Below are 14,076 nucleotides of genomic sequence, written 5' to 3'. Positions count from 1 at the left end.
GCCTTGAGCTCATCCAGAGTGTTGGGTCTTGCGTCTCTCAACTTTCTCTTCACAACATCCCACAGATTCTCTATGGGGTTCAGGTCAGGAGATTTGGCAGGCCAATTGAGCACAGTAATACCATGGTCAGTAAACCATTTACCAGTGGTTTTAGCACTGTGAGCAGGTGCCAGGTCATGCTAAAAAATGAAATCTTCATCTCCATAAAGCTTTTCAGCAGATGGAAGCATGAAGTGCTCCAAAATCTCCTGATAGCTAGCTGCATTGACCCTGCCCTTGATAAAACACAGTGGACCAACACCAGCAGCTGACATGGCACCACAGACCATCACTGACTGTGGGTACTTGACACTGGACTTCAGGCATTTTCCTCTCCCCAGTCTTCCTCCAGACTCTGGCACCTTGATTTCCGAATGACATGCAAAATTAGCTTTCATCCGAAAAAAGTACTTTGGACCACTGAGCAACAGTCCAGTGCTGCTTCTCTGTAGCCCAGGTCAGGCGCTTCTGCAGCTGTTTCTGGTTCAAAAGTGGCTTGGCCTGGGGAATGCGGCACCTGTAGCCCATTTCCTGCACATGCCTGTACACGGTGGCTCTAGATGTTTCTACTCCAGACTCAGTCCACTGCTTCCGCAGGTCCCACAAGGTCTGGAATCGGTCCTGCTCCACAATCTTCCTTAGGGTCCGGTCACCTCTTCTCGTTGTGAAGCGTTTTCTGACACACTTTTTCCTTCCCACAGACTTCCCACTGAGGTGCCTTGATACAGCACTCTGGGAACAGCCTATTCGTTCAGAAATTTCTGTGTCTTACCCTCTTGCTTGAGGGTGTCAATGATGGCCTTCTGGACAGCAGTCAGGTCGGCAGTCTTACTCATGATTGCGGTTTTGAGTAATGAACCAGGCTGGGAGTTTTTAAAAGCCTCAGTAATCTTTTGCAGATGTTTAGAGTTAATTAGTTGATTCAGATGATTAGGTTAATAGCTAGTTTAGAGAACCTTTTCATGATATGCTAATTTTTTGAGATAGGAATTTTGGGTTTTCATGAGCTGTATGCCAAAATCATCAATATTAAAACAATAAAATGCTTGTACTACTTCAGTTGTGTGTAATGAATCTAAAATATATGAAAGTCTAATGTTTATCAGTACATTACAGAAAATAATGAACTTTATCACAATATGCTAATACAATACACATACATACACACACACACACACACACACACACACACACACACACACACACACACACATACATACACACGATCAGAAAAATAATGAACTTTATCACAATATGCTAATTTTTTGAGAAGGACCTGTATATATACACACACGGTATATATATATATATATATATATACACACACATACACACATACATACATACACATACATACATACATACACATACACACGAGAACAACCTACAAGTTCCTAAATTTCAAAGTCACTGCTTAGTCCTATTTGAAAGGATGTAAAACAGAAGTAAGAGAGCAGTTTTGTTAAGCATATTTCATGAGTTACATATATTTTGAAGCACAGAATAAAAAACTTCAATGAGATTTGAAAAAGAACGCTGATGAAAATTAGAGAACACTTTCAGATACCTCCCAGTTATTGGTGTTAATCTTGGGCTAATTTCTTTAATTTTATGACAAACCCTATTTAACTGGCAGCCTAACTTTCCAGTTTTCACTGACTTTGCAAGATGGTGAGTCATTCTAAAGCGACTGAAATCCTCCAGCAACAGGTTGTCCAGATGAAGGGATGATCCTTTCAACCATAGCAAGAGAAGTTTGTTATTTTAAGTCTGTGATTTCTAGAAGATTACATCTTTACGTCACAAACTCATTCAAGTCTTCCAAGAAGGCTGGTCCTCCACAAAAGACAAATGCAAGAGAGGACAAGATAAATGCAGAGAAACTCAATGGGCAATCGGTTCAACACTGCAGCTGCTTGCCAGTTCATACTGACCAGAGTAAGGATCTGTCTCGTCATACAGTGTCTCGACGTTTACATTTGGACTGAAATCCCACTCTGCAGTGACCAAACCTCATTAGCAGAAAGAATAAAAAAAGCTAGACTAAACTTTGCTGAGGAGCATGCTGTATGGACAGAGAAGAACTGGTCCAAAGTTCACTTTAGTGATGAAAGCAAGTTTAAACTTATTTGGGTCCGATGGGAAACAAGGTTCGTTGTCAAACTGGGGAAAGACTGAACCCAAAGTGTGTAAAGAAGTCCTTGAAAGGTGGACAGGGAGCCCGTCATGGTATGGTGGATGTTTCCTGCAGCAGGATTTTGGTCTCTTATACAGCTACACGGCAGAGTGAATGTAAATGTTAATCAGAACCTTCTTCTCTGCGTTCATCACCCAATCCGGCAGCAATTTCTATACATGACAATACACCCTGTCACACAGCAAAACTGGTAAAGCAGTTCCTTAAAGCTGAAAACATTGAAAATAATTAAATGGCCAGACCAGAGTCCTGATCTAAACCCAACAGAAAATCTCTGGAAAATCCTTGGCAAAGTTATGGCCAAGAAACCCACTACAGTCACCGAACTGTGGAAGGGACTGGAAGAGTGGAATAAAAATCACACCAAAGCAGTGTGATAGACTAGTAATGTCCTGTGGCCGCAGATGTGCTGAAGTCATTCAAAGCAAGAGCCCGTACACTTCCTACAAATTGTTCATTGTTGTAAACTTAGTTGTATTCTTTCTCCATGCTACAGTCATTATGGTTCTCCAATTTTGATCATTGTGTTTTCCACCAAAGTTTTTTTTGTTAAAGTGTCTTGGTTATTGAAAAGCAAGTGTCTTGTTGGTTGGAAAACACGGTTCTATTAGAATGGTATAGCCACAGCAAAAATTCCATCAAAACGTTAAGAAATGAAGATTGCATTAATTCAAAAACAATCAAGTGCACATACATTTTTCCCCAATTTTGATCATATATAATCTTTTTTATTTTAGTTCAAGTGCTGTAAAACATGTATGATACAAATATCTGCTCACCAAAGGAGGCTGTGCAGTGAGACGTCCAAAAGGAGCTGGAAGATTCATTTTGTTCATTAAATGCAACACCTAAAATAAAATGTCTCTCATTAGATATAGCAAGGATACCAACCACTGTATCACTGATTGTAAAAATTGAACTCATTCAGCCAAAACAAAGCAAAAACCCATTATCCAATAAGCCAGTTTTTGACTGACAGTAAAACAGAAGCATATTCCTTAGGATTCTTTCACATGGGATTTCTGTATGTCCATTCTTTATTTATCCGTTGACAGATGAAAAAAGCGACAGCAATGCATTCCTATGGGCAAACAGATAATCATCTGTTTACATCTGCGTTCATTCAAAGTCCAAGTCTCTATTTTTGTTCTGTTTAAAAAACATGCAAAGTGGGGGGTCCCCCTAGGGTTGGGACTTTACCGGCAAACACACTTCCACGATATGTAAAAGTTAAATAATTTTATTAACAAAAGATAAAATAGATCATACATTGATCTAAGTTGTAGCATAGATATGTACAGAAAACATAGATTATATGGTATTCAAAGCATAGGTGTAAACAAAATGATTGAAAAAGATATAGTGATGCATATACTCGAAGGTATATGTAGGTTACTTGAAGGAAATCCTCCCACCCGACGCGTTTCAGGCACACAGGCCTTTCCTCAGGGGTCTGAAAGTGGGGAGGTTTTTTGATTTCCTATATAACATAATAGATATTATATAAATTAGTTATATGGAGTATTGCGTCAATTTCAATATAGATAGATCTCAAACATTCAATGTTATACCTATAGAAAAGTTTAGGATAAGGAAGTTTCTTATACCTGTGAGTATGTAGAAGGTGTGACAAGTGAGTCACTGCTGCTAAAAGAAAGAAAGAAGGGAAGAGGGTTCCGCTGTGTCGAGTGTCGATGTACCGCACCTCTTGGTCCCCGGAGGTGTGAGTCTTTCCAGGTGTGGCCCCAGCGAGGATGCTCAAAAGAAGGGGTCCGCAGTTTGTCTCTGTGTGGACGTATATATAGGAAGGTTGATCGTTTTAGTAAACTCAGAGAAATAGGTAATGTAATTTTAAAATGACTGCGGTGGTACAAAAGAAGGGGTGAGAAAATCACCTTATGGCAATTGTCGCAGCATATATATTGTTGAGAATATGCCTGTTGTGCTGAAGTTCGAGGAATGGTTGGTTTAATCCTCTGAAAGAAACACACATATACGTATATACATATGTATGTATACATCCGCATGTATATATGTATGCTATTTGTTTGGGACTGGGTCGTATCAAAAATTTAATCAAGGAGAATATATATGTTTTCATACCTTAGTTTGTTGGTATATATGTTCCGGAGAGGTTTAGTGATAGGAGATGTATTGTTGGTTCTCCGTCAATAACGAGGGGAAAGTGTGGTCCCTGGGTGAATATTTAGATGGAAGCACATTAGATAAACAAAAAGCCTACAAATGGCAGAAAACAATACCCCAAACTCGTAATACTAGAGACAGGAAATATTTTCACGGTTCAGATTCATCCATTAACTCCTCTATTTCTTCATCCTCACAGCAATCACACGGAAACAGAAAGCAAAAAACGAAGAGGACCCCTCAAGACAACGAGGACCAACATGTCAAGAAGCACATCACCGAATCGCACGCCCCTTCACAATCACTCCCACGCGCACCGACAGGGACGCCCTCCTCACGCAATACAGGTACCTTACGCAACGGCACCAGTAGACCGACCACAGCACCCATCTTTAAAACCACGAGCACCATAGCACCCCCCATCACTCCTTCGAACGAACTAGAAGGACCACCCTCCACACTTCCCCAAGCACCTTCACATCAAACATGACATACACTAAGCCCTGAACCTATAACTAACTTTATGAACATCATTAATCTCTCCGACTACACCTTAACCGAAGATCAATTAAACCTCCTTACCAAGGGCCTAAGCTTCTGCCCTGACTCGAGCACTGATAATTTTGAAGTTATAAAAGACCTCCAAATCTTTGCTAGGAAACTTTTATTAAAAAGCTTCTATACTAAACCCAAAGAAAAAATGCCAGCAGAAAATCTAGCCCTAGACACATTGATGTCATTACTAGAGGAACAGGAAGGTCTGGATCTGATTGACAAGATCGACCTAGAATCTCTCCTAAACGCACACGTAGACTCATCACCAACAAATACAACCAACACAACAACACTTAAGAAGAAATCGGATAAGTTCCCCTCCCCCTCCCTCAACCCCAATCTCAATGCCTTCCTAACCACTACTCAAGATATCAAAAAACTCAAAGCATCTAAATTAAGCTCCAATTTCTCACCTTCAGAGAAAAAAGCACTAGACACTTTACTACAACAATCAGAACTCACGATTAAACCCTCCGACAAAGGGGGCAACATTGTGATTATGCACAATAACCAATATACATCAATGTGCAACAAAATTCTACAAAACTACGACTGGTACAGACCGATTACTAAATCTACCATTGACAAATATCACCAGGAGTTCTACTCACTAGTAGACACAGCATATTACTACAACACCATAGACAAAGAATGCTGGGAATATATCCGTATAAGTCACCCCAAAATCCCTACATTTTACAGCCTACCGAAGGTACATAAAAATCTAGAAAACCCACCAGGAAGACCCATTGTATCAGGCAGAGGTAGTATCTCTGAGAATCTAAGCAAACTCATCGACGAGAAACTGAGACCGTACGTAGAAGACCTTTCGTCATATGTAAAGGATACCATTCACCTTCTGCAAATAATTGAAGGTCTGGTCGTACCTCCGGAAGCCTTCTTAGTAGCAGTGGATGTAGAGGCTCTATACAGCTCCATTCCACATGCACAAGGAATAGCGGCTATCCGACGTGTCCTCCAACAATCCAATCCCACACCCACCCCCTTCAATGACTTCCTCATCCAAGCCTTAGAGTATATTCTGACACATAATGCCTTTTCCTTCAACGGTTCCCACTTCCTCCAGGTACAAGGCGTGGCAATGGGAACAGGCTGCGCCCCATCCTATGCCAACTTGTACCTGGGGGAATGGGAACGTTCATTTCTACTAGATCCTACACTTGCATCCTTCACAGACCATATCTTATCCTGGTATAGATATATAGATGATGTGTTCATCATATGGACGGGATCCCTGGATCTATTACACGATTGCATAACACGCATGAATACAAACAACTTTAATTTATCATTCACTATGACATATCACCAACAGACAATAAATTTCCTTGATGTAACCATTGAAAAAAATGCCGAAGGCTTACTTACTAGCTCCATATACCGCAAACCCACTGCCGGGAATACAATATTACATGCTACCAGTTCACACACAGCCCCCCTTCTCAAATCCATCCCCTACAGTCAGTACCTTAGAACTCGCCGTAATTGCTCAGACAATGAAACATTCCAAATTGAGGCCAATAAACTAAGAGAGAGACTCCGTACACGAGGATACTCTAACACATGCCTAAAAAGAGCCTTTAAACGGGCCGCGGCAAAAAACAGATCAGACCTACTATTTCCTAAGCCACAAAAACAAACAACAGCAAAGACAGATACCATCCGTATTATTACAAAATACACCAAACAGCATGCCACAGTCAAGAAAATTATTAACAAATACTGGCACCTATTGACAATTGACCCCACGCTCAATCAACACATACAACAATACCCGGCAATCACCTTTAGAAAAACAAAATCACTAAAGGACATGCTAGTCCATAGCGAGTATACAGGTAAATCTAGACGAGACCCCTGTAAAAGACCAGGAACCTTCCGCTGTGGTGGATGCACTTATTGTCAATATATGTGCACTACCCCCAATATTACCCTACCCAATGGCAAACAATACCTACCACGACATTATGCCAACTGCAAAACCGCTGGGGTAGTATATCTACTACTATGCCCATGTGGCGGGTACTATGTCGGTAAAACCAAACTCGAGTTCCACAATAGAGCTTATCGACATATTTTAAGCATGAAGACGGCCAACCCCGATCTTCCACTAGGCAGACACGTTAGAGATTTCCACCATGGCCATTTCCCTGCGATTCAATTCATCATCTTAGATAGAATACACCCAAACACAAGAGGGGGAGACTGGAACAAAACACTATTACAGCGTGAAACACGCTGGATAGTGGAACTTAACGCCACTTCACCCCCAGGCCTTAACGACTCCCTCAGCTATAGACCCTTCTTGGAAGGGTTCTCTTCCGGAGGTTGGGAAAAGTAAACCCAGCCCACCCCATCTTTTCTCCTCAGTCGTCATTATTATTATTTTATATTATATATATTTTTTTCAGTGTAAAATAAAAAATGATGTAACTTATATGAACATCTTAATATGAATATTTATATGACCTGTCCATTGCTCCTTCTCGTACTAACTAGGCCTGCTGTTCCCAGACCAGTAGAGGTTCCTGTTCTCAGGTTTTACACCACAATTCCTTCTCTCTATTCATTTTTTCCATACCGTTGTACCAGAGGATATAGACATATGTGGCTACTTTATATATACAATTACAGTATATACATAGATCTTTGAAGATATATTTTGTTTTGTTCTGTTTTGTTTATTTAATATTGAATGTATAGATCAATATCTCTTTTGACAATAACCTAACTACTAATAAGCTTTTTTAAGTATATATTCTTCTCGGTATATATATATACAGTTATAAGCCTCTAGTCTTGCTAGATATTGCCTCATATTACTCTATATGGACCAATGTATGATACTTTAAGTATGGAAATACCTTTCTAACATTCTATAACATTCTTCACCCCATCCTAGATTCATATCTCTCCTCCTCTGTCCCCCCTCCTTCTCTCCTTCATTCCCTCACACACTCCCCTCCTTTCCAGCTACCACTTCCTTGCTTTGTCCACTTGTTCCCAGATGTCGAGGTCGGCCCCGCCCCTTCTCATCTCTCCATCCCCTGGGGCTGTTCTTCCCTTCGTGGCCCCACCCGGCGCACCCGGGGGGAGACGCATTCTCCATGCGGGCCTCCCCCGGACTTTGGCCCCGCCTACGGACGACGGGCGAAGACATCATCCCCGCCCGCAACGCTGGGACCAATCATTGCGTCGGTGCCGTTGGAACGCAGGCCGCGCTTCCGCATCCGGGGGCGTGTCCTGCGTTCCATCGGCGGGGGATGCCATTGGCCGCACAAAGGACGCAACAGCGTGCCTGCGGCTTGCACTGCGCATGCCCCGGCGTCCCTTACCGACATTTAAACAGCGGCAGATGCTTACCATAGCACCCGCTGCCGTGATCGCACAGAGGACCCCCTGAACCCCAGGTAAACATCCGGAACCTTACCACTCCTTCAAGCCATCCTTATTACTACTATTACTAGATGATCCTAATAGGTAACATACCATTTCAGGGATACCACAAGACAACGGAATCCAGCCTGAATATTCATCACCATCCCTAACACCAGGTACTTTACCATCCAGACTCACCCCTGGAACTTCCTAAACCTCACTTTTTTTTTTTTTTTTTTTTCCCCCCCTCCTTGTCTACCCCTCATCATCTCATTGTATGCTACATAGATGTCATATGTTTGGTCCCTAGATGCATTTTTCAGCAACATAGAGGGGAGAACCAAATATGGACTGACTGAATTTACTTAGGTATATCCTAATCAATATTTACAAATATAAATACTCTCTATTCCTCCTCCCTTTATCTAATGTGCTTCCATCTAAATATTCACCCAGGGACCACACTTTCCCCTCGTTATTGACGGAGAACCAACAATACATCTCCTATCACTAAACCTCTCCGGAACATATATACCAACAAACTAAGGTATGAAAACATATATATTCTCCTTGATTAAATTTTTGATACGACCCAGTCCCAAACAAATAGCATACATATATACATGCGGATGTATACATACATATGTATATACGTATATGTGTGTTTCTTTCAGAAGATTAAACCAACCATTCCTCGAACTTCAGCACAACAGGCATATTCTCAACAATATATATGCTGCGACAATTGCCATAAGGTGATTTTCTCACCCCTTCTTTTGTACCACCGCAGTCATTTTAAAATTACATTACCTATTTCTCTGAGTTTACTAAAACGATCAACCTTCCTATATATACGTCCACACAGAGACAAACTGCGGACCCCTTCTTTTGAGCATCCTCGCTGGGGCCACACCTGGAAAGACTCACACCTCCGGGGACCAAGAGGTGCGGTACATCGACACTCGACACAGCGGAACCCTCTTCCCTTCTTTCTTTCTTTTAGCAGCAGTGACTCACTTGTCACACCTTCTACATACTCACAGGTATAAGAAACTTCCTTATCCTAAACTTTTCTATAGGTATAACATTGAATGTTTGAGATCTATCTATATTGAAATTGACGCAATACTCCATATAACTAATTTATATAATATCTATTATGTTATATAGGAAATCAAAAAACCTCCCCACTTTCAGACCCCTGAGGAAAGGCCTGTGTGCCTGAAACGCGTCGGGTGGGAGGATTTCCTTCAAGTAACCTACATATACCTTCGAGTATATGCATCACTATATCTTTTTCAATCATTTTGTTTACACCTATGCTTTGAATACCATATAATCTATGTTTTCTGTACATATCTATGCTACAACTTAGATCAATGTATGATCTATTTTATCTTTTGTTAATAAAATTATTTAACTTTTACATATCGTGGAAGTGTGTTTGCCGGTAAAGTCCCAACCCTAGGGGGACCCCCCACTTTGCTTGTTCAGCCCAGGGATGTTGGCAAACCACCTCCAATCTTTCATTTAGCTGGGATATACATTCTTACATGTTTAAAAAACATAAGCGGACCAAAATGGATGTAAAACGGACCAACAGTCCATTTTTGCTTTGGTTGTTAGGAGATGCCACCAACCAGCATCTTAACAGCCAGTGACTTCTCCATGACATCCGGGATGAGTCACTGGTTGCCGGCTCCCAACAACTAATGCAAAAAACAGAATTTTTGTAAAATCTTACCGTAAAATTCCTTTCTCCGAGTCCTCCGAAGTCGTCGCCCATTCACACAGTCTTTATTTATGGGGGTATTGACTTCGTCTCCACAGGAGTTTAGGCATAAGACTTGTAAAAGAACAATACATCTACATAGTCACACCCATGGGGGCTGTCCTAGTCCAATACCCCCCTGCAATAGCCATCCCAATTCAGTTTGGTCGCAAGCAGTGATAGTGTATAAAAAACCCCAAAAGAGGGGCGGGGCGGCGACTGTCGGAGGACTCAGAGAAAGGAATTTTACGGTAAGATTTTACAAAAATTCAGTTTTCTCTTACGTCCTCCGACAGTCGCCGCCCATTCACACAGTCTTCACTTATGGGGATGTCCCAAAGCAGTGTAGACATGAGGGGTGGGCAACGCAACCGCCAGAAAAGCAACGCAGTACCGACAGAGAAAGGAACCTTACATGCACAGAAAGGTGACCTTCTGGGTAACAAGAAAGGGCTCAACATGAGCAACAACCCAGGAAAACAAATAACCAAGGGGAAAAAACAACCCCGACAGCCAGGGACCCGTACAACCCAGGGTTCCCTATGGCACTGCCGCACAGAGAACTTTGCGGCCAAAGGAGGGCATCAGCTGACGCCAGAACATCAATTTTATAGAATTTGGAAAAGGTGTGCACCGACGACCAAGTCGCAGCCTTGCACACCTGGGCCACTGAGGCCTGATGCCGGAGGGCCCAGGACGTACTCACCGATCTGGTAGAGTGCGCCTTGACTGGGAAGGGAGGAACCCGTTCTTGCAACGAATAAGCCTGTACAATGGTCTGTCTGATCCATTTGCCAATGGTTGCTGCAGACACAGCCATACCCTTCCGAGGTCCCTCAGGAAAGACAAAGAGAATCCGATTTTTGAAAGGATTCAGTCGACGACAGGTAAACCCTGATCGTCCGGACAACATCCAAGGAATGCAAGGCAACCTCCTTTGGATTCTTAGGGTTCGCACAAAGTGAAGGCAAAACATTGTCCTCATTCAGGTGGAATTCCGAAACCACCTTTGGCAAAAAGGACGGATTAGGTCACATTTCCCTGATGTTTTCAAAAGGGGAACGCTGCAACACGGACAGAACCAAGTTCAAGTCCCATGGAGGTAAAGGCTCCCTTCTAGGAGGAGCCAAGTGACGCACACCTTGAATAAAGGTGCGAATCAAGGAATTAAGACGCCACAGGGCGCTGGAAAAGAATAGCCAGTGCAGAGACCTGGCCCTTAATCCTGGCCAACGCAAGACGCTGGTCCACACCAGTCTGAAGGAAAGCCAACACCCTCGCCACCGAATAGGAATGAGGAGAGAAACCCCTGGACTCACACCAGGCAAAATAAGCTTTCCATGTACGGTAATAAATTTTACCAGAAGAGGCTTTTCTAGCCTTGATCAAAGTAGGAATGACCTCTGAGGAGAGATCCCTGTCTCTCAGGACCAGGCTTTCAACAGCCAGGCTGTTAAAGCCAGCGACTGTAAAGCAGGATGGAAGATCGGTCCCTGGGACAGCAGATCTCGCATTGGCAGCCGCCACGGAGGCTCTACAGCCAGGTGAACGATGTCCGTGCACCAGGACCGGCGAGGCCAGTCCGGTGCCACCAGAATCACCAGTGATTGTTCCGAGGCCAACCTGCGAAGGAACCTGGACAACAATTGAATCGGAGGAAAGGCATAGATCAGTCGATACTGACGCCAAGGCACCACTACGCATCCAAGGCGTCTGCCAGAGGATCGCGCGTTCTTGCCACGAACCTTTCCACCTTGTGGTTTAGTCGAGACGCGAACAGATCCACATCCGGGGATCCCCACTTCGCACACAGCATCTGAAACACCTCCGGGTGTAGGGACCATTCAAGCTGGTCCAGGGTCTGGCGGCTCAGATAGTCGGCCTGCCAATTCTCCACACCCGGAATGTGAACGGCCGATAACGCCGGGACATGAGTCTCGGCCCAAGACAGAATACTGGTCACTTCCTGGGCCGCCCGGGCACTCCTGGTGCCCCCTTGGTGATTGATGTAAGCCACCGCAGTGGCATTGTCCGTCTGCACCCGTACAGGACGGCCCTGAAGATGATCCGACCAGTGGATCAGGCACAGCCTGATCGCTCTCAATTCCAAAATGTTGATTGGGAGGGAGGATTCCTCCTCTGACCAGGTGCCCTGGGCAGACAGGTTGCCCAGAACGCCACCCCAGCCTGACAGGCTGGCATCCGTGGTCATTACCGTCCACAAAATTGGCCGGAAGGATTTTCCGTCCGACACCGCCGGGGACTGAAGCCACCACAAGAGATCCATTCTGGTTTGGCGACTCAGACGCTCTCAGGTCCAAGGACTGAGGTAGTCTGTCCCACCTGGCCAGGATCTCCGATTGAAGAGGTCGCGTGTGAAACTCGAAGGCCGACACCATCAACCCCAGGGACCGCATACAGGTCCTGAGTGACGAGGATTTGTTGTCCCTGAGGGACCTGACCTCGTTCTGTAGGGTCCGGAGCTTGTCCTCCGGTAAGAACACCTTTGCTTGAGCAGAGTCCAGAACCATTCCCAGATACGGGAGACGAACCGAAGGAGACTTCTGAATGTTGATTGTCCAACCGAACTCCTGAAGCGTCTGGACTGTAGTAGACAGATCGCGCAGCAGGCTCTGACTGGCACTCGATCTTAACAGGAGATCGTCCAGATATCCAAAGACCACAATGCCCTGTGCCCGCAACAGGCCCAGAACAGGCGCCAACACTTTGGTAAAGACCCTTGGAGCCGAAGCGAGACCGAAAGGTAACGCCACAAACTGGTAATGTTCCTTCGCGATAGCGAATCGGAGGTACCTCTGATGACCCTCGAAAATGGGGATGTGTAGATACGCATCCTTCAGGTCTATAGAGGCCAGGAACTCCCTCGGATTTAGGGAGGCCACCACCGAGCGGAGTGATTCCATGCGGAACTTTCGAACTCGCACAAAGCGGTTAAACTCTTTTAAGTCCAGAATCGGACGCACTTTGCCCTCCTTTCTGGGCACAGTGAACAGATTTGAATAAAAACACCGAAACCTGTCCCGATGAGGCACCGGGACGATCACCCCCTGAGCGAGAAGATCCTGCACCGCCTGATGTAGGTCCTGTACCCGCCCTAGGGTCAAATGAAGATTTGAGGGAAAGAATCTGTTCGCCAGCCGTGAAAGAAATTTGATCTTGTACCCTGACCGAATGATTTCCTGAACCCACCTGTCCGTGATTCGGAGCAGCCAAGGTTGGAGGAAACTGCGCAAACGTCCCCCCACCCCTGTAACGGGTGAGGGCGCCCCTTCAAGCAGCCGCCGCCCCAGCCTGGCCGGATTTTTGTTTGCCAAACCAGGGCTTTTTCTGACCACCTTGGCCCTTGAAGGGTTTACCCTTGTTCTGCGCCTTGAAGGCACGAAAGGACCCTTGAGTAGGTTTAAAGGAGGGGCCCCGCTTACCGCGGAAAAACTTGCCCTTAGGATTCTGGGGCAGCAGAGTGCTCTTACCCCCAGTGACTCCTTTAACTAATTCATCCAAGGATTCCCCAAAAAGGCGAGACCCCGCATAGGGGATGTCAGCCACCGTCTTCCTGGATTTTTGGTCAGCCGACCAGCATTTTAACCAGATTAAGCGACGGTTAATCACAGCGACACTGGACAGGCGTATCGCCAAAGGGGCCTCATTTAGAGCCGCATCGCACAAATACATGACCCCGCGATAAATCTGATCCACCATCTCCACTGTAGTGGGAGGGGCAGTCGGCCACAAGGGTGCGTTTGAGCACCTTGGTCCAATCCGCCACAGCCTGAGCCACCATCACAGAGGCAAAGATAGGCTTGAGCATGGAACCCGCCACCATGTAGGAATGTCAGGCAAGAGATTCCAGCCTCCTATCAGTAGGATCCCTAAACACCGGGGAGTCCTCGGCAGGGAGAAGGGTAGCTCTGTTCAACCTGGCCACCGTGTGATCCACTTGAGGAGGCAC

At 44.7% G+C, this 14,076-nt stretch overlaps 1 protein-coding gene across 1 annotated transcript in view; it reads right to left on the bottom strand.

Annotated features, from left to right (window-relative positions):
- The window catches only part of LOC309543570 (RNA-binding region-containing protein 3-like), a 111,252-nt gene that overhangs the window by 71,962 nt on the left and 25,214 nt on the right, over window positions 1–14,076 (bottom strand). The window contains exon 5 of the mRNA XM_082276037.1: window positions 3,016–3,084. Coding sequence (XP_082132163.1) covers window positions 3,016–3,084 — 69 coding nt within the window. The remainder of the gene's footprint in view (window positions 1–3,015; window positions 3,085–14,076) is intronic.

This window comes from Pelophylax lessonae (genome assembly GCF_965119305.1).
Source record: "Pelophylax lessonae genome assembly, contig: HAP1_SCAFFOLD_227, whole genome shotgun sequence".
Classification (NCBI taxonomy): domain Eukaryota; kingdom Metazoa; phylum Chordata; class Amphibia; order Anura; family Ranidae; genus Pelophylax; species Pelophylax lessonae.
The sequence above is the reverse complement of the archived record's forward strand: the minus strand, read 5'-3'. Positions and strand labels throughout refer to the sequence as shown.